Source organism: Podarcis liolepis, assembly GCF_965112155.1.
Source record: "Podarcis liolepis genome assembly, chromosome: 10".
NCBI lineage: Eukaryota > Metazoa > Chordata > Lepidosauria > Squamata > Lacertidae > Podarcis > Podarcis liolepis.
The window spans coordinates 73129664-73149396 of NC_139562.1; the positions used below are offsets into that span (position 1 = coordinate 73129664).

Genomic DNA, 19733 nt, shown 5'->3' on the forward strand with positions numbered 1-19733 from the left:
AGAGAGCTGGAGCTCTTCTTGGAAGCAACAGAGAACACCGTCTCCATCAAGGAGGAGACAGGGGACACCCCTGAGAAAGAGGCTAGTTCACCAACACAGGTGCCAGATATATGGAGAAACGTGACTCAAAGAAGTAGGAGGCCCAGGGTTCGCTCTGATTGTTTAGAAATACACAATTGCTTTGAAGTCCTCTCCCCTAGCATGGAAGATGAAGAACAGACTCCATTTGAGGATCTCTCCCTCATTACAGTCGATCAGGTATATGAAGACGAGCAGCAAAGTCAGTCCTCAGGGAATGTGCAGGTGACCTTGGAATGGACAGCTCACGGAATAACCCCGACCAAACCTAAGAGGAGGCGTGTAGTGGTGATAGGGGATTCCCTACTGAGGGGAACAGAAGCAGTGATCTGTGGGCCTGACAAGATGTCCTGGAGAAGAGTGACTAGTGGGGTGGCACAGGGTTCTCTTGGGCCCGGTCTTATTCAGCATCTTTATCAACGACTTGGATGATGGACTCAAGGGCATCCTGATCAAATTTGCAGATGACACCAACCTGGGAGGGGTGGCTAACACCCCAGAGGACAGGATCACACTTCAAAACGACCTTGACAGATTAGAGAACTGGGCCAAAACAAACAAGATGAACTTTAACAGGGAGAAATGTAAAGTATTGCACTTGGGCAAAAAAAAATGAGAGGCACAAATTTCCTGCTTGGCAGGGGGTTGGACTCGATGGCCCTTGTGGTCTCTTCCAACTCTATGATTCTATGATTCTATGATTCTATGAAATACAAGATGGGGGACACCTGGCTTGAGAGCAGTACATGTGAAAAGGATCTAGGAGTCTTGGTTGACCACAAACTTGACATGAGCCAACAGTGTGACGCGGCAGCTAAAAAAGCCAATGCAATTCTGGGCTGCATCAATAGGAGTATAGCATCTAGATCAAGGGAAGTAATAGTGCCACTGTATTCTGCTCTGGTCAGACCTCACCTGGAGTACTGTGTCCAGTTCTGGGCACCACAGTTCAAGAAGGACACTGACAAACTGGAACGTGTCCAGAGGAGGGCAACCAAAATGGTCAAAGGCCTGGAAACGACGCCTTATGAGGAACGGCTAAGGGAGCTAGGCATGTTTAGCCTGGAGAAGAGGAGGTTAAGGGGTGATATGATAGCCATGTTCAAATATATAGAAGGATGTCAGATAGAGGAGGGAGAAAGGTTGTTTTCTGCTGCTCCAGAGAAGCGGACACGGAGCAATGGATCCAAACTACAAGAAAGAAGATTCCACCTAAACATTAGGAAGAACTTCCTGACAGTAAGAGCTGTTCGACAGTGGAATTTGCTGCCAAGGAGTGTGGTGGAGTCTCCTACTTTGGAGGTCTTTAAGCAGAGGCTTGACAACCATATGTCAGGAGTGCTCTGATGGTGTTTCCTGCTTGGCAGGGGGTTGGACTCGATGGCCCTTGTGGTCTCTTCCAACTCTATGATTCTATGATCTAAGACAAGGGAGTTGTCCAAGGAAGGAGCATGAATGGGATGGGAAAAGAGGAGAGGAAATGGGCAGAAGAGGGAAGAGTCCTTGGACAAGAGCTGAAGAGGTTAAGAGAGCTTAGTTTGAAATCACCAGCCAAATATTTGACTGGAGACCTTTAATGTCCCTTTGTTGTGATGTGAGGAAGGAAGCAGCTGAAATGGGACATACCTCTCAGATACTAGACCATAGCTGTCAACTTTTCCCTTCTCTTGCGAGGAATCCTATTCAGAATAAGGGAATTTCCCTTTAAAAAAGGGGAAAGTTGACAGCTATGTACTAGACCACTGGTACAAACACATTTTGTGCGATAGAAGGCATGTGAGCTGTTTGTGCAGAGGGTCTCTGCTATAAACATCTATTATACTAAATGTTGAGTGGCCTTCGTCCAGTAGGAGCACCTGTAGAGAATGCTTGCAGAATGTCAGTGGGGTGCACCATCTTGGACTAAACCTGAACTTTAAAGAAAAGCTCTGTCAAAGTTTCAGTAATTTCAGCTTGTGTCTCACTGTAGTTTTATGGAAGGTTTTATTAGCTGCCAGAAGAATGATCTAAGCAATTTCAAGGCACACTAAATACAATTCCCATGGAAAAAACATCAGCCCACATTTTCAGCTGTGAACCACCTTCCTGTGAGCTGTGCTAATAACTGAATCCACACCTATATCATTGTAACAAAATGTGGTCAATTGAGCTTCAGGAGCATCGTTGAAAATATTCAAGAAAAGCAAGAGAAATCCACCCCTACTTTAACATTAGCAATAGGTAGCAACTTCCCCAAAGCACTAGAATTAATTCTGTGCCACAAGTTATTTCTATGAATCCACATTAATTTCAGACTCCTTCAGTATACAATAGAGACACAGAGGTATCACTTCTTTTTTGGAAGAACTAAAATAAATAAACCACTTGCTTATTCACCCTCATTTTCTTTTCTCATCAGGAGCTCATCGAGGTCGACAGTGAAGTTGTGTTTGAACTGGCTTCATACATCTTGCAGGTAAGTTACGCCAGATTTGTTCTTTTTATCTTCCAACTTTCAAGACTTGCCACCTAAGGATTTAAAAATAAATAAATAAAACACACATATTCAAATATAGGGAAATGAGCTCAGCATTTTAGCCCATGTCTCAAAGCAGCTTCTTACACTGTGACTCGTGTGCGCACATATGCACAAGCATGCCACGTGTTGTGCCACATTGCTCTGTGGGTGAGATACAAAGATTCCAATCTCCACTTGGACATGAAGCCCAGGGGGTGACCTTGGGCCAGTCGCCAACTCTCAGCCTAGAAGATGTGGAGAGCTGTTTGATGCAACCTTGAGTTCCAGGCATATGAACATGTATGCAGACATGGGAGCTGCCCTGAGACTGAAAAGCAAAGTAACCTTAGTTTTATAGTGTTCATAATTCAACTGGGATGGCCCTTTGCTGTTACTATTTTACTTACAGTGGTGCCCCGCAAGACGAATGCCTCGCAAGACGAAAAACTCGCTAGACGAAAGGGTTTTGCGGTTTTTGAGCTGCTTCACAAGACGAATTTCCCTATGGGCTTGCTTCGCAAGACGAAAACGTCTTGCGTTTTTTGCAAGTTTGTTTCCTTTTTCTTAACACCGTTAATACAGTTGCGACTTGACTTCGAGGAGCAACTCGAAGCCTTTTTTGAGGTTTTTGGCGATTTTTGAAGCTTTTCCAAAACCTTTCCGACACCGTGCTTCGCAAGACGAAAAATTCGCTAGACGAAAAAACTCGCGGAACGAATTAATTTCGTCTTGCGAGGCACCACTGTATTTATTCCAATAATGTACATTCAACACACCTGCTCAAAGCACTCTAGGAAAACAGGGTTGCCAGTAGCCTGCTTTCGGTTAGGATGATTTGGCATCAGGAATCATCACTTTGAAGACAATGAATCTCCTGGCATTTATAAAGTGTAGAGTTGTAAGTACACAGTCACTAATATGCAATCATTGCATGTTATTTATGTTTCCTGAAACCCGATTTGTATTTTCCTGAAAAGATGTTCACAGCTTGTGGCTCACAAAGTCCACCAGAATATTGGGGCAGGCCAGGGGTGTGAAAAGTCCCCTCTTGGTTGGTTTGCAGTCCCAATAAGACAGCCAATTCAAAAAGTTTCCCAGCTGCATTTTACCTGTCAGGTCAAAGTTTGTGCAAGGCTGCTCCACTCGTACAGTAAACTGAAGGTGAATTTGCAAACCTGACTTGAACCTGTTTCGGGAAGCCTCAATGCAGACATAAGTATGGTTTGCACTAGCAATTGCTTGTTGTATTAATGATGGTTGAGGACCTGCATGTACAGTGAAACCATAGCTTAGTCTTCCAAATTAAGTTCTGCCCACTTGAGACCATAGGTCATATCCAACTAAGCTCTACTCAAAGTATACCCATTAAAATCAATGGACCCAAATTGATCACGTTCATCATTTTCAGTGGGTCTGCTCTAGAGAGGACTAACTTTGGATGCAACCCCATATGTACAACAAGACTTGCGTCTCACTTTGTTAAAAAGATCCATGGAAACTGCTTTAGCCATGGTTTGTTCATAGCAGATGTGTCACTTAATGGCCTGGTTTTCATATCACTGTAAGACATGTTTGGAACTGCAGAAATATGCTGGCTCCCCAAAAGGAGCTTGCACCTACTTTCTTCCAACTTCCTCCAGTTCAGTGCAGCATGTCAGCTTAGTCAAGGCTTGACTTAGCATGTCATCTGAACCCAGGCTTGTAGTTAAGCTCTCTCCACCATGGGCTATAACCAACCTTGGCTCATGGTTAAGGAGGGAAGAGGCTAACTTTTTGTTGTTGTTGCTTGCTACCCTAGACTCCTACTGGGGAAGGGCAGAATAGAAATTGTTGTTATTATCATTATTACTAGGCAGATGAGATTTTTAAAATAATCAGTCTTTAGTGCTTGTTAAATACTTAATTACAAAACCAAGACCAGTGAAAAGTTAATTCAGTTCCATTGGCTTTCATAAGCTTGTATTGTACCACGCTGGGAGCTAGCCCCATGATATAATTAGCAGAAATGGAGATTGCCAACCCCAAGGGTACTATAAAGTAACTGTTTTTTCCTTCCGCTATAGCCCCAGTTAATTGATTGCCAATTAAATGGAATTAACAAACACAATTGTAAATTCTACTCTAGACATCCACAAACATTTCCTTGGAGCCTTAGCAATCAATTAATTTGAATTACAGCAGGAGTAGTTAAGTCTAGTAAAACCTCCATAATGGAACTGCTTCTGAAGTGGTTGTGCTATGGTTACGCAGTCATGCTGAACAAAGTTTTGTTTCCTGCACAGGAAATGCTCTGGTTTGGTAAGGAGGGCATTTTCAGACACAATTATATGGCATCCATGCTATTTTATTGGGTAAGATGGGCCTGCACAACGGGTGATGCACCAAACTGAGGCAGCCACACAGCCTGACCTGCTTGGCAACTTTCACCACCCCCTCCCCTTTTTCTTCAGTTCCTGCCAGACAGCAAACTCATACATAGCTGCTTGGTTGCATTAGAGCTTGGTCAGCCAAATGTTCTATGAGCCTAATGTATTGCTTCTTTCAAAGTGAAAGGAAGGCCTACTTCAAGCCTTGCAGATAGTTGTTTTGGAAGCCATGTTTTCCTTTCTGGCACCTGCCAAACCGGCATTTATCACAGAGAGATCTTCTTTTCTAGGGAAGAAGCAAAGAACTTCCCTTCTATTATTTACTCCTGAAAATCATTCAGTTAAATGCAGGGAGGTTTGCTTAGCAATGTCCTTTCTGAATTTAAGAATCACACAGTCACTTTGATAAGCACTATTGAGTCACTAAGTGGAGATCAAGAGGTATACTGGGGTATGGGAATATACAATTTACAGAATTTTCCAATAGCGAAGTGTTGAATATGTATTTAAAAATCAAACTCTGTTGAATATAGAAATCCAAGAGACACCCTGTCAGACTTGGTTCTTCTGTCAGGAGTGTAATATGGCTGGAATTGAAAAAAAACCAAACTTTTACAGGTTTAGGCTGGCCTAAAACTAGGCTTCTGGCTTGGGGAAACTTAGCTCTGTTTGGGGAAGGGGACAGTAAAAGTCATTGTGAAACAGCAATATTGACTAATATTGATATAAAATGTGTATCAAGTGCTTGGCGCCTATTCTACTGCCTTTGTACCCATTGGTTCATTGAGCAATTTGATAGTAATTATGCTGCCCAAACATTTCACAAATATTTTTCATGTGTTTCTGTATGCATAATGGCTGCAATCCTAACCCTGCTTACCTGGGACAAAGCTCCACTAAATTCATTGGCACTAAATTCATATGTTTTGAGCAAACATAACCATGAGTAAACATACCCATGTTTAGGATTTCAGCTTAGAACTTTATTTAAAAAAAACACCAAAAACACTGAAGCAGAAAATTCCTGGAAGAGGCCTGGGCACCCCTAAGGCAGATCAGGTCCCTACATGTGTTTTCTGTCTTTCTCTCACTGCCCTCCTATGGCTGCAGCCCTGGTTCTAGGAGAAGGGGTCTGTTACTCAGCCCTACCTGTTTCCAGATCAGAGTCCTGGCACTTCACAATCCAAAATTGCACATTCTTCTAATGGAAAACAGTAGCAAAAGTCAGAACTTAGTTTCGATAGTAAGGATTGATAGTCAGAGTTAAGTCACAATGTTCCCAGATGCAAGACATCTAAAACAAACATTTTGTGCTCCCTTGAGTGGTTGCTTAGGAAGTGCAAATGTTGTAAAAAGATATTGTGTCCAAAGGAAAATAAAATAAGAAACTGAGCTGTCCCAAATGTACTTAACTTACTAAAGGAATCCCAAGTCTCAATAGGACCACGTCTCTGCTTGCACAGAGTTGGTATGAGGCCAGTCTTTAGAAGATAAACAAGCTTTTAGGTGTTAACCTCATCTCATGGCTACATCAGAATATTGGGCCGCATCTATGCTACAATATGAGACTTCCAATTCAGCTTTGCACATAAGTTTGCAAAAGTTGTTAGCCCACAAAACCTTTACAAGCCTGGTTTCCACACACAGTTATGTTGGCACATCAACAGACTACAGAAAAATTATTCAGATTTCTTCTTATTTGCCCTATCTTTCCTGCCTGGTCACCTGTAGTCAGTTCTCACTCATTCCAGGTGACTAGGTTTGCAGATATTTGCATGCCTAATGTTTAAGTATTATAGTTTCCTCCAAAGAATCCAGGGATTCTGTAATGTTTGTAAGAAAGGTATGTTAGAGATCCTCACACCCTCATAGAATTATAGTTCCTTCATTTCCCTTGACTAAGCAGGGGAGGAGACTGTGGTGTAGTGTCGTGTCTTGCTTTTAGAGAACTGCTCTATCAGAGTGGTCAGAAGGCAAAGTATGGCCTACCAGTGGACCCCTGCCTAGTTTTCAGTGGGTAGCCTTAATGCCTGTTGCCAGGATTCTTGTAAAGCAGGAATGGCTGAACAACTCGTGTCAGTGCCAGCCAGCAAGGTCAGTGGGCAGGAATGATGAAAGTTGAAGTCCAACAACATCTGGAGAGCCACAGGTTTCCTATTGCAAAGAGTGCTGGGCTGGATAGACCCTGGATCTGACCCTGTGCAACACTTACTACAGTGGTACCTCGCAAGACGAATGCCTCGCAAGACAAAAAACTCGCTAGACGAAAGGTTTTTCCGTTTTCGATTTGCCTCGCAAGACGAATTTCCCCTATGGGCTTGCTTCGCAAGACGAAAACGTCTCGCGACTTTGTTTTCTTTGTCTAAAAACAAAGACATGTTTTGTTTATAAAGTTAATTTATTTTCCCTTCAATTTTTGAACTGCTCTTTACAGTATGTGTGACTTTAAAGAGCAGTTAATAAACTATTGTTGTACCAAATTTGGCTTTGTTTGGACTTTTTTTGACCATAGGAACGCATTAATTGATTTTCAATGCATTCCTATGGGATTTCGTGCTTCGCAAGACGAAAAATTCGCTAGACGACAAAAATTGCGGAACGAATTAATTTCGTCTTGCGGGGCACCACTGTATGTTCCTAAGCAAGATTGCATACTCAGAATCACTTAGCACACTAGTCTTTAACTATCCAGTCTTTAACTAACATGGCTTTAACTATCCAGAGATTCTGAATATCAAGACTTCTTTGTAAATTTAAAACATGAATCCATGGGGATTCTGATTGAGAAAGGCTGAAGTTGCCTCGCCCTTCCTTAAGGTGCATGTATTGGGACAGTACATTGAATCACCAGGATACCACCTATTCAGGCTTCTTAAAGTTGACAGTTGTAAACACAATGATGACATTTTGTTTTGAAGATGGGGTCATTTAAAATGCTTTGGAATGCTTTTATTTGACGTATCTAGAAATGTATTTTTCTTCATGTGTATATGCAAATTAAGTGATGTTTTATGCTCTGCCCCCTTTTCACAATTTTACAGGAAGCAAAAGGAGATTTTTCAAGGTGAGTTTTGCATCCATATTCTTCAGTTAATTATTTTAAAGGAAAAATGATTGTTGTTAAACTAGAACATGTGCCTTATAATTATGTAGTATAGCTCTTAATAGTTGTTACATCCTAGAGTCAATTTTTTCTACTTGTCATTCAACCCACAAATACAGCATATAAAGGAAATGCAAAAGCTTGTTCATGCTTTGTACATAAATGATGTGTTTGTGGAATTCAGGAAACACAAAACTGTCTTCCTCCGTACAGCAGAAGGAAATCTCTAAGGAAATGACTTGGCTTCCCATTTCCATAAAAATACATCCAAAGAATGGCTGCTTTACATTTACAGTTCTCCCTGGTCTGGCTTAAAAAGAGGTCACTTATAATTGCATAGGTGTTGGCTGCATAGAGCCCCCAGACCCACCCTGCCCTGGAAAAGCTGGTGGGTCCTTTGCTAGGCTTCTCCCTCAAGCCAGCTGCATCCTGTATATCAGCATTAGGCCCACTCAGGACCGGTGAGTCTTCTCACAGCACCATGATTGCCCCAGCTGAACCTATGGCACATGCTAAGGCGGTGTATTCGCCTGCACTCACCCCTCTAGTCCAGAAGACTTATTAAATGCCACTATTTAGAATTTAGAACTTTTAACTAACCCCCAAAATTAAGCAGTAAAATACACCATTAAGCACCTTAATCTGAAAACGTTAGGAACACAGAACGATGCAGGTCACACTTTGCTGTAGGACAGGCTGAGACTCTGACACATCACTTTCAGAACCTGAAACAGCTTGCGAAATCCTGACGTATTTGTGACTAGGAAACACAAGCCTGTTCTTGTTTATATTTCTCAACTCCTAGCATTTCAGATTAGCTTAGTCACTGCAGTTCAGTAACAGGGCCAGGAGAAGTATTTAGATATTTTAGCATGCAAGTTGATTTATTGCAGCAACACCACAGAAGAGATGTGGCCGGCTTGTGTCAGTTTTGGTGCAATGCTAGCAAGCAAAGTATAACATTTGGAACAAAAATACAGCAATATTTAAAACTCTCCTAGAACATCTGTTACAAAAAATAAAAAACCATATTGTGTTTTATGTGTCCTACCTGTCTTCACTTTTCTCACACAATTCATATGCTACTCATATACACAAATTATTTATTATATATTCCTTTATTTATTATATATTTTGTTTATGACATTTATATACTATTCAGCCAACTAAATTTTCTGAGTAGTTTATACAAACAATAAAATATACAGTTCACAATAAAACTCAAAAACCAAAGCAAAATAAATCACAATGCAGAAAGCCCAGCAAAAAACCCCCCAGCCAACTAAATTTATTTATTTATTTATTTTGAATATTTATAGATCACCCTTCCTCAGCAATATGTCAGTTTGATTTTATATATATATATATATATATATATATATATATATATATATATATATATATATATATAAAAAATACACACACTATTGCAAACATAGCTAAGAGGATATATACAAACTAAAATATTTTTGTAACTAAAATTTTAAAACACAGGTGCATACATCTCTTCTGAGGAATAAACCTTGTGTTACTACACTGTAAAAGCTTAGGTGAATAAGCTATATTCAGTTGCTGTCTGAAATTCAGCAATATGGGAGACAGACGCACCTCAAGAGGGGGGAACATTGCAGAGTTGGGTTCATAGAATGGATAAGGCCTTTCTGCCTGGCCCCTCACCCTATATTCTGGCTGGGGCTGCCTGAAGGATTGTGTTGGTTGCTATTGGAGGAGGCCCTTCTGTAGATAACTGGGCCCTGAACTATTTCTTGGCTGTGTAACCCTGAGCAATCTATAAATCTTTCTAAATAAATAAATAAAATAAAATAAAACTACATACCTGCATGCTACATAAAAACACAGCAGTTAAAACCATGCCAAACATTCACAGACAGCGTTCTACTGTCCAATCAATACAATGTTGCCTGTTGTCATACCTTAAATACATAAGTAGATTGCCAATTAAGAACATATCTACTTGAAAATGAATAGATTGCCAAGGCAGGATTGCCAAATGCAGAAGTGGAGAGAAATCTCTACATATTGGGAACTTCCGGGAAGGAAAAATGGTGGACTAGACATTGGCTGTGGATACTCCTGTCAGCAAAGATAATTTTGCAGTGATTAAGATAACCAAGGTAGATATCCTGGTTATCACAACCCCCTTTTGAGATAAGGGAGTTCAGAGATAAAGCCTCACATGATCAGAAGCAGACATTCTTCCCTCTGGAGGCACAAGTTTTTGTGGGTGGAGAACCATCTTGAGCGAGGGACAGTCGTTGAGCCCACACACAGCATAAGAACTCTTAATTAGAGCACCAGGTCAGCAAAATTCTTTTAATTATTGTTAAGACTGGAAGTAAAGAAAAAATGGATTTTCTATCTGCCAGTTAAATAGCACCCAGAATGGAAGTGGACTGATGAGTGACAAAGAAGTCCTAATTAACGGGCTTGAAAATAAATCAAGAGGCTTAAATTAACTACTGATGACCTTGAAAGATCCCATCTGATGAATGGCTTTGAATTTGTGTGAAATCTTTACTTTAAATAACCGATGAATCTTTGTACCGTATATCCTGAATTTGCGTTGGAGACTAACCTTAACCTTATGTGAAGAAAGGAATGTGTAAATGCAAGATCCTAGAAGGGAGATTGCCAAGGGAAAACCTAACAGAAAAAGGCCCCCCAAAAAAATGCTGAAGACTTTACCAATCGTTGATAGCATAAGACGAATGTTGAATGAGCAGTTCACAGAATTAAAAGCTGAGATGCATAGAATTTCAAGAGAATTTGGATCAGAGATATTTCAGATTAAAGAACTCACAGGATTTAGAATCGCCTCTGCCTGAGTGTGAGACAGCCTCTGACCCTGGATTGGGCTGCATGGCCTTGCAGCTGGAGGACGAGGCAGATGAAGGACTCTGTTGTGATGCCAGGAGAGATAAATGGATTTACAATCAGAGTTCTTGAGAGATGATCACAGATGACAGATGATGGAGATGTGGTTGAAAGGGGAAGGTACGATTGCACAACAAAACGCCTATAAGCCTATGATGATTGGTGTGCATTTTGGGGGGAGGGGGGGAGAAAAAAGGACTATTATTAAGATTTGTGGGAACCCTTGGCGAGAAACGCATCATATTGGACTGGAAAAAGACCATCTTGGACATTTAAGGATAATAAAAATTCAAGAGCTACTTTTGGACTTCTTGAGTGGATAACAGTGAATCTGAGTTGCTTGGGATGGAATATCAAGAAAAAACACTTAGCAGACTGAGAAGCAGCTATATAATACTTCTACATATTATCCTGGACTGCATGCTTTGAATATTTTGAGTAATTATCATATACATAATTAGCAAACAGAATTGGGAGTTCATCTCCCCCCCTTACTTCATTTCTCTTCTTATCTCTTTGTGATCTCCAATTTATGCTTTCCTTCTGTTTATTTTTGAAGTTCTCTATTTCTATAAACGAAGCTACACACAGGAAGGTGATGGACAGGAGATGAAGGTCTCTTCATCAGGGAAGAGAGGATCTCCCAGGGTGGGAGTCTGGGGGAGAAGGGGGAAGCTCCCTGGGGAGAGCTGTGTCTGGATGAGGGTTAAGATACAATTTAGGGCTTTGTATTTATTCTCCTCCTCCTCCTCCTCCTCCTCCTCCTCCTCCTCCTCCTCCTTCTCTTCCTCTTCTTTTCCTTCTCTTATTCTTGGTTTTTTCTCTCTCTCTCTCATTGTATTTTATGTGGAAAACTTTCAATAAAAAATGTTTCAAAAAGAAAGAAGTCTCTACATATTAGAATTAGGAATATTGGGATTCTGGTCCTATGGTTCTATGAGGCTACGAAAACAAACCCAGTTAGGAGAACCACCCTTTGTTATCAACAGACTCTTCAATTCTGTGGATTCTTAGGAGAGCCAGACAGTAATTATTTGAAAGCCCCAGAGTCAATAAAAGCATCAGTAGTGTAACTTCCTTCGGCAGTTCTTCAGAAAGAATTTACAGTGCTAGTTTTAAGATAATCCCCACCTCCACCAAAACAAATTTACATAACCTCAGTGCTGATCTTGTTACTCAAGTCAGTATTGATTTGTTTTATGTTTTAAAAAAGAAATGAAGCAGCCCTTAGAAGGGGCTTGCTTCTGGGGCTTCTTTAGAGAAAAGCAAGCGGCAAGGGCTGGCCCACACCTAAGCCAGCACTCTGGTTTGTTTCCTCCAGTGAAGTAGACGGAGGGAAGGGGAGCATGATTTGAGCAGCCTGCACCAGCACACTTTCTGGTTCTTGATAAGTCACAGTTTGCCTAACTCTGGTTTGCCATCATACATGAACCAGGCCACTGTGTGTCAGTGCTCAAAAACTGTCAGATATCAGATGCACCTACAAAAGCCACACAAGGAGTCTCTTTGAAAGTGAGATGAAGAAGATGGAAAAGAGCATCTAGCTATGGAGTACTAAATGGTGATCATCAGACAGGAAGAAAGGCAGAGGAGTAATTTGCCACTAAGCAATGTATTTGCATAATGAAAATGTACAGTTTGTAATTTTCATTCCTTGAAATGAGCTTGTAGTTAAGCAATTAGTGTTTGAGAATAAATGACAGGAGCCAGCTTGCTGCCTTGCTTAATTGCACCACAAGGATAGTGATAGCATTGCAGTTCTGCTAGCATTTTTTCCTTGAAAATGTTCTGATTTTGCCTGATTTAATTTAAATTTAAAGCAGACCTGTGCAACTTGTGATCCATATATCAGAGCCAGCTTTCACCTGCAAAAAGAACACCACTTGTAGACACCTGACGGGCCACAGTACAGGGCTGGTAGACTCTGTTCAGCTGGGTGGGTCAAAAGGGTTGTGATACAGAGAAACATAAATATATATTCAGAAGCAGCCATAGGGTTCCCTGCTCCCAGACTGGTCCTCTCAGCCTTGACAAAATCCCAGCTGCACTTAGGTACTGCAGGGTCTATGTCTATAAAGCAGAAGGGATATTTTTTTTTTACTTAAAGTTTAAATGGCTTCACCTCTCTAGTTTGCATAGTCCATCTTCCATTTAACCTCCCTGCCCTCTGTTGTTTCAGGCATTTTCTCCCCACGATGAGTCACTCAGCTGGGAGGGAAGTTGCTTGAAGCAAGGATACACAGGCTGTGTACACACTGTACATCGAAGCACAGCTCCCCCCCCCCCCACACACAGGATCCCGGACAGTGTGGTTTGTTAAGGGTGCTGTGGGTTGTGGCTCTGTGAGGGGGCACCACAGTTCCCAGGGTTCTTTGTGTGGAGTGGGGTGAATCTGTGTTTCATGTATGGTGCGTGGGGGCAGCCATAGTAAAGTGAGGAAGAGCGAGTGTTGTCACTCCTCATGGAATGAAAAAATAGAAGCCCCTCCACTTACAATTTATATACAAGAGGGGGAGATGTGTGGATAAATGCATATGGCTGCCCTATCATGTTTAGCCGGCCCTCAGGAGAACAGCTTCGGTGGCCCGCAGTTGTGAGCTCTGCAATTCAGGGGGAGGGGTGTTATTTAAATATTCAGTTCCTTAAAACTGACTGTTATGGTCACATAGTGACTAACTGGCCTAGTACATACATGCAGCTACACCATGAATTCCCCCTGCAGCGCTACGCCAGCCACCATTCCAAGAACTTTCCTTTTTTAATGTGCAGGCTGTGCTCTCCTGTGTCTAGTGCTGAGGTTCACGTTTCCTCTTCTTTTCCCACAAAGAGTGTTGAGCCTAATCCTCACCCGCCCGCCCGCCCGCCCCCACTCCAAGCAAGCCCTGCAGGGGGAGGAAAGAGAGGCTTGTCAGGGCATGAGTCCCCAGCTGACATTCTAATCAATGGCTGCCTTTTGGAAGAAGTTAAATCAAGGGGTCTTATTGTGTGCGTCTTCCTCCCACCCACCCCCTTTTCCTTCACCATACAGATTTCCCCCACAGAATCTCTCCCCATGAAAACACACTGCCCTGTGTTGTTTTTTTACATTCAGAGCTAGTATTATGAAATGCAGGAAGAAAAAGGAAACTAGACATCTGTGATAGCTTTGCTCCGATTTTGATACTATAGTGGGAGGTTACTATGCTCCCAGATGCAAAATAAATAAAGGGAAAGAAAAAAGCTACCCCACAGCATTTCATTAAAGGGGAACAGATGTTCAAAGCAGAGCAGCCAGCCAGCCATTGCAAGCCTCATGGCTAATTTCTTGTAGACTGATCCTCCTTTTCGGATTCTCTCTTTTTCAGCAATGAAATAGTAAGGACCGACTTAAAGAAGCTTCCAGCTCTTCCAACGCAGGCGCTTAAGGAGCACCCATCTCTTGCTTACTGGTAACTTTTCTGTGTGTTTAGAAGCACTTACCCTTTTCACTCATTTGTGGGATGGTGCATTGGTCAAGATTGCTATGGGCGTATCTATACTGTAGAGTTTTATTGGTTTTCTCCCTGTTGTGACTTCCCCCAAAGACTTATGATAAGTGCTGTTTGGTGAGTGTGTTGATTGAAACTTCTCAGTCAGAGATTCCCTAAGCTGCCCAGCCCTCCCACAATTACATTTCCCAGAGAATGTCAATATTCCCCAACCTGGTGGTGCCTGCCAGATATTTCCAACTATGACTCCCATCAACCCCAGCCAACGTGAGCATGCTGACCAGGGCTGATGTGAGTTGTAGCCCAAAGTATCTGGAGGGCATCAGAGTGGGGAAGGCTGGTTCATTCATGTGAGCACCAACCTGCAGGTTGAAATAGGACAGCCCAGACACAGATTTGCTACTGCACTGAAAACGGGGGCACAGTCCATAGTTTCCCACCTTTGCCCTCTTGCAGCCTGGTGCCCAGGCCAAGGAGACCCGGAGCCCTGCTCAGTTCTTCTAACCCAGCTTCCTCAACCTCAGTCCTCCAGATGTTTTGAGACTACAGTTCCCATCATCCCTGACCACTGGTCCTGCTAGCTAGGAATCATAGGAGTTGTAGGCCAAAAACATCTGGAGGGCCGAGGTTGAGGAAGCCTGTTCTAACCCATGGCGGTTAGCACACACTTTGCAAAGTCCTGTGGGAGAGCCCACTGAGGTTAAGCAGGCCTTATTCATCCTTCTTTTTTGCAGCATACTAGCTATGAAAATTATTGGAGACAGGACTGGATTTTCAACCTCTCATCTATGTGAGACTTAATACTGAGCCCCGTAAACATGTTCCATGTTGTAGCCTTTCCTCTTCTCCCTAGGCTGAGAATGAAATGTGCAGGCACATTTAGGGGAGATGGAAGCATCCTATTTAAATTCAAAATGCCCTGAGGAGAAGTCCCTCCGTCTGCCTCCCCCACCCTTTTCATCAATGCAAATATGAATTGGTTTAGGAAAACTACAGGCAAAATTCGTTTTGCTGCTTTGCTGTTGGTGGCTCTTTCATGTCTCTCTTTAAAGCATTTGACTCCAAGCCCAGTAGTGGGTGGGGAACTCCTCTTTTCTGCTACTCCTTTAATTTCTCCACTCTCATAATTTGATGGCGGAAAGGGAGTGTGGTTTTCATGTTGTAGTTTGGGAATCCTTGTTTATTCTCTCCCCAGTGCCCCTGCTGAGGACTGACCTATTTCTCTTGGCCAGGTACTAATTCTGAAAAATTAGCATTAGCTTAGGGCAGGGCTCAAGTTTTCTGTGAAATTCTAATATAGCTTCTGAGTCCACCCCAGGAAAGTTTCCAAATAGTGTACAAATACAAGTAGCTGTATTTAAAATCCCTGCTCAAGGCATACATAGATCTGTAGTGCTGTGACGAACCTCAATTTACCTGTTTTGTTTTTGTAATAACAGAAAATCTAACTACTTGGCCTTTCAAATGCACTGCCTGCTGTCACTGTCTTTCTCTGCAAGCATAAAGGCCAGGGCAGGGAAGGGACCCTGTGGCCCTCCGTGCGCTCTTGCAGCCAGCTATCCCCTGCCCCAGCCAGCCTGGCCAGGAGGATGGGAGTTGTATCCAGCAACATCTGGAAGGCCACAGATTAGCCTTTAATCTCCATATTCTCAGGATCCTTTCAATAATTCATTCAACACAAAAAAAACCTTTAAAAAGCTAAATGTAACCTACATGTTGCCTTTGTATAAGCTTCTGTTTTTCCCCTGGCACTGCTTTCCCTAAAGAGCATAATTCTCTGGGATAATCATCTTTACTGCCTGGGACAGTCAGCTAGAGATTATCTGTTTTCAGGACTCTACAGTTTTCATGTCAACACACTTTCTGCCTTTTATAAAATCTGCATTTGGTTCCTAGCAGATCAGGTGGTAGAACTGGGCTGCACTATTTCAGGTGGCAGGTGGGGGAATTGTGTGGCTGAATGCTCCCCCCCCAAAAAAAAATCACTATGCATACAAGGCTAGCATATTAGATCCCTTCTCCTTGGGAGGTATTTTTATGCACAGAGAACTTTTATATTTAAACGAGTATTCAGTCATTTGCTTACACTGGGAAGTGTCCAGGAAGAGCTTTATAACACCTCATTTACTGATCTTGTGAATTGCATCTCAGTGGATCCGAGTTGCCTGATGGTCACCCGCTTATGTAAACTCACTTGGTGAATGTTTTTTTCACTTGTAGCCATAGAAGGAGATATCTCAAAATAGGATGTTTACAGCTATTCACCAAGATCTACAAAGCAGTTCTTACTCTTCCAAGTAGCTTTTGGTGCAATCTGACTGCTCCTCTTGGATGAGGAAGGACAAAAGATTAATATCTATGAACAAGAGTTGCAAGATAAGGCCAAGGTTTAAAAAGTTACTGTTTTCAGTGGAGTAATAAAACCCAGTGATTTCACCTCAGGTAACTTGTTACTACAGTTTTACTATACTCTCCCAGTAATTTGGCAACATTATTGTATTCATAATTTGATATTCCTTTAGAAGTTTACTTCTCTACTTCAGTAGAAAGCTCTTCCAAATATTAAAAAAAAACCCTAGTGTAAACACACTGATAAATCATGGTCAGCATGGAATGTTTTTAGGTTTACAGGTTTAATGAATTTGAAATTGGTCTTTTGTGAGTGCACATTCATCCTCCCTCCCTTTCGGTTCAGTTACAAAGCAGATTGCATTTATTTTGTTTTTCTGGCTGCACTCTGCTCCATGATATGTTTGGATTGGTGTTGGGCTACCAACATTTGCTGTTAACATTCTGGTCCCTTTGGTGAGGGCAGCAGCCAGGAAAAGAGCACAGGCTCTCGTCTAGCAGGCTCCACAGAGAATGGAGAAAACAGCGAACTATTTCTGCTGTGCTTAGAACTGCTGGCAGATCTGGAGGGCTGTGCTTGTGTACTAGTGTGGGGTTAAGGAGCTGCACAAAGTGCTGGGAGAACAACCCGTAGAGCTGCCGCTGCTGCCACCCGGTTGTTGCTGTTGCTTCATCCCTGCCCACCAGGCCTGCAGCTGGATGTGGAAAGGGCATCTTAACATCTCCACCTGAAGGATTCAAAACCTTCATTTGAAGTGGGTTTCAGATCCTGGGCAGTCTTTGTCGTGGCTAGTTTTGATGCTGTCAATCTGGGTTTTTTTCAAGCTTTGTGTTAACATGCATATGAACCTTATTGTCTGTGCAGTGTCTTTCATTTGATTTGAAGGAGTTCACAGATATGTTTACAAGCTGACAGGCATGCAGGGGCACTTTAGTTTTAGTGCCATTTCATGCCTATCAAAGAATTAGCCATCTGAAGTAAAATGCATTATGAATGAGTTTACCTGCCACCAAAATAGTGACAGTTTGGAGTCACTGTCATGTTAACAGGTGGCCTCAGCCCATGTGCAGCTGTCAGTGGTCTGCTGAAAAGATGAACAGCTGAAATTCAACCACTTAGAGGCCTTTCTCTCCAGTTAATTTCTCTGTTTGAAATCATCTGTTTGTACAGAAATTAGGAAAGGGATAGGTTCTGTTTCTGAAATTTTGGCTCAATTAATACATCACACTAAATCATGGTTTGCTCTACCAAGATATGGTTCAAGCTTTTAAATCTCATACTTGTTTGGGTTCAGTAGGCATTGGAGCCGGGGAATAATTAATGGGGTTTTTTTCATTCATTGTTAGCACAAAGAGTTTCTCTTTCTGATTTGATGGCTGGTTACAAACCATGGTCTGTTAATTCAAACATTGCACCAAACAAGTAATAGTTGCCAGATGTTGCTGGACCAACTTCCATCATCCCTGATGTCAAACCATGATGGCTGGGACGGATAGGAGTTGGTCCAATGGCATTTGGAGAACACCAAGTTGGCTATTTGTGCACTAATCATATTTAAGCTTTCTTCACCGTGGCCCTAAAGCAGCCTTTCCCAGTCTTGGGTCCCCCAATAATGTTGGGCCACATATGCCATCATCCCTGACCATTGGCCATGCTGACTGTTATGGGAGTTGAGAGTCCAACAACATCTGGCAACCCAAGCTTGGGAAGCACTGCTCAACATACTTCCGTTTGTATAATTCTCTGGCCCAGAGCAAATAGTTAAGAGATCAAGAGTGGGCCACAGATTGCATGCACAGATATGCCCCACCCCAACATACACTTCTGCTTCTTTTCACTTGCCAGATTAAGCCAGATTGTTGTATCTACACAGATTATATTTCACTGTAACCATGGGCTTCATTATAATCAGGATTTCCAACCAGCATTTTTCTCCTGGTTAAGATGAATCTGGGTAGTGTTATCCATGGTTAAGGGAGGAGGAAATTCTTGAAATAGATCTCTGTTTTTGCTGCATTTCTGCCTCTGTGTATGTAGTTCTTGTAGTAGTTCTTGTTTTGATTTATAAACATAAAAGTTTTTTAAAATAAATGTTTTTTTGTACTAGCTAGCTTTCTTTTTCTGCTTTCCATCACGTAGTATTTTTAGACCTCTGGGAATCCTTGGGCTGATAGCCACCATTTTATGAGATGCCTCTTCTACAGTGGAGGTCCTGCACTGTTTTTTCAGCTGTGCTAAAGGTAATAAGATTCTGTTTCTCTCCTTTAAAGTGAGGACCGAGTTATTGAGCATTACAAGAAGCTAAATGGGCAGACCAGAGGTCAAGCCATTGTCAAGTAAGTTGGGAAGTGGGATTCTACTATGATGAACTTTGTCTCTGGGATGTAACATGGAGGGGGGAGTTGAACATTCTACAAGTAATTACGTAGCATTTTCTATTTTAGTGCAGTGGTTTTCAGGCTGTGTTCCCGGAAACACTGAGGTCCTTCAGAAACTTATCAGGAGTTCCTCAGTGAGAAGATGACTAATGTTGGCCAAGCCTTAAAAAATAGTCTTCCTACCACAGCTGATTATTGGCCACAATCCACAGTTGCAGGAGAATATTGGCTGGGTTCTAAAGTGTGTACTCAATTGACACAGGGCAACAGCAAAGCCTAAGAAGATCTAGAACTGCACCCTAACACAGATGGGTGTTTCAATATGTTTGGGGGTCCCTTGACATAAAAATTCTTAAAGAAAGGGTTCCCTGAAGGTAGAATGTTTGAAAGCCACTGTTTAACATATGCTCTTTCAGACTGCAAGTTCTCCTCTAGGCATATTGTTATTGTCTTTAATTTAGATTTCATTGCAAAGAATTTGAACGTGCCACTCCAATAAATACTTCAATATGATCCAGTATTTCATGGAATATGTTACAATGATATGAAAGGTGATGGGATGTCTCATTGAAGCTTAACAAAATCTACAAATCCTTTTT

General features: G+C 42.0%; 1 protein-coding gene across 8 annotated transcripts in view; it reads left to right on the forward strand.

The window, feature by feature from the left end:
- FRMD4A (FERM domain containing 4A) overlaps positions 1 to 19733 on the forward strand; it is a 412586-nt gene that overhangs the window by 323616 nt on the left and 69237 nt on the right. For all 8 annotated transcript variants that reach the window (XM_083464152.1, XM_083464151.1, XM_083464153.1 and 5 more), the window contains 4 exons: positions 2477 to 2533; positions 7983 to 8005; positions 14284 to 14367; positions 19027 to 19092. In XM_083464152.1, the coding sequence (XP_083320278.1) occupies positions 2477 to 2533; positions 7983 to 8005; positions 14284 to 14367; positions 19027 to 19092 (230 nt within the window). The remainder of the gene's footprint in view (positions 1 to 2476; positions 2534 to 7982; positions 8006 to 14283; positions 14368 to 19026; positions 19093 to 19733) is intronic.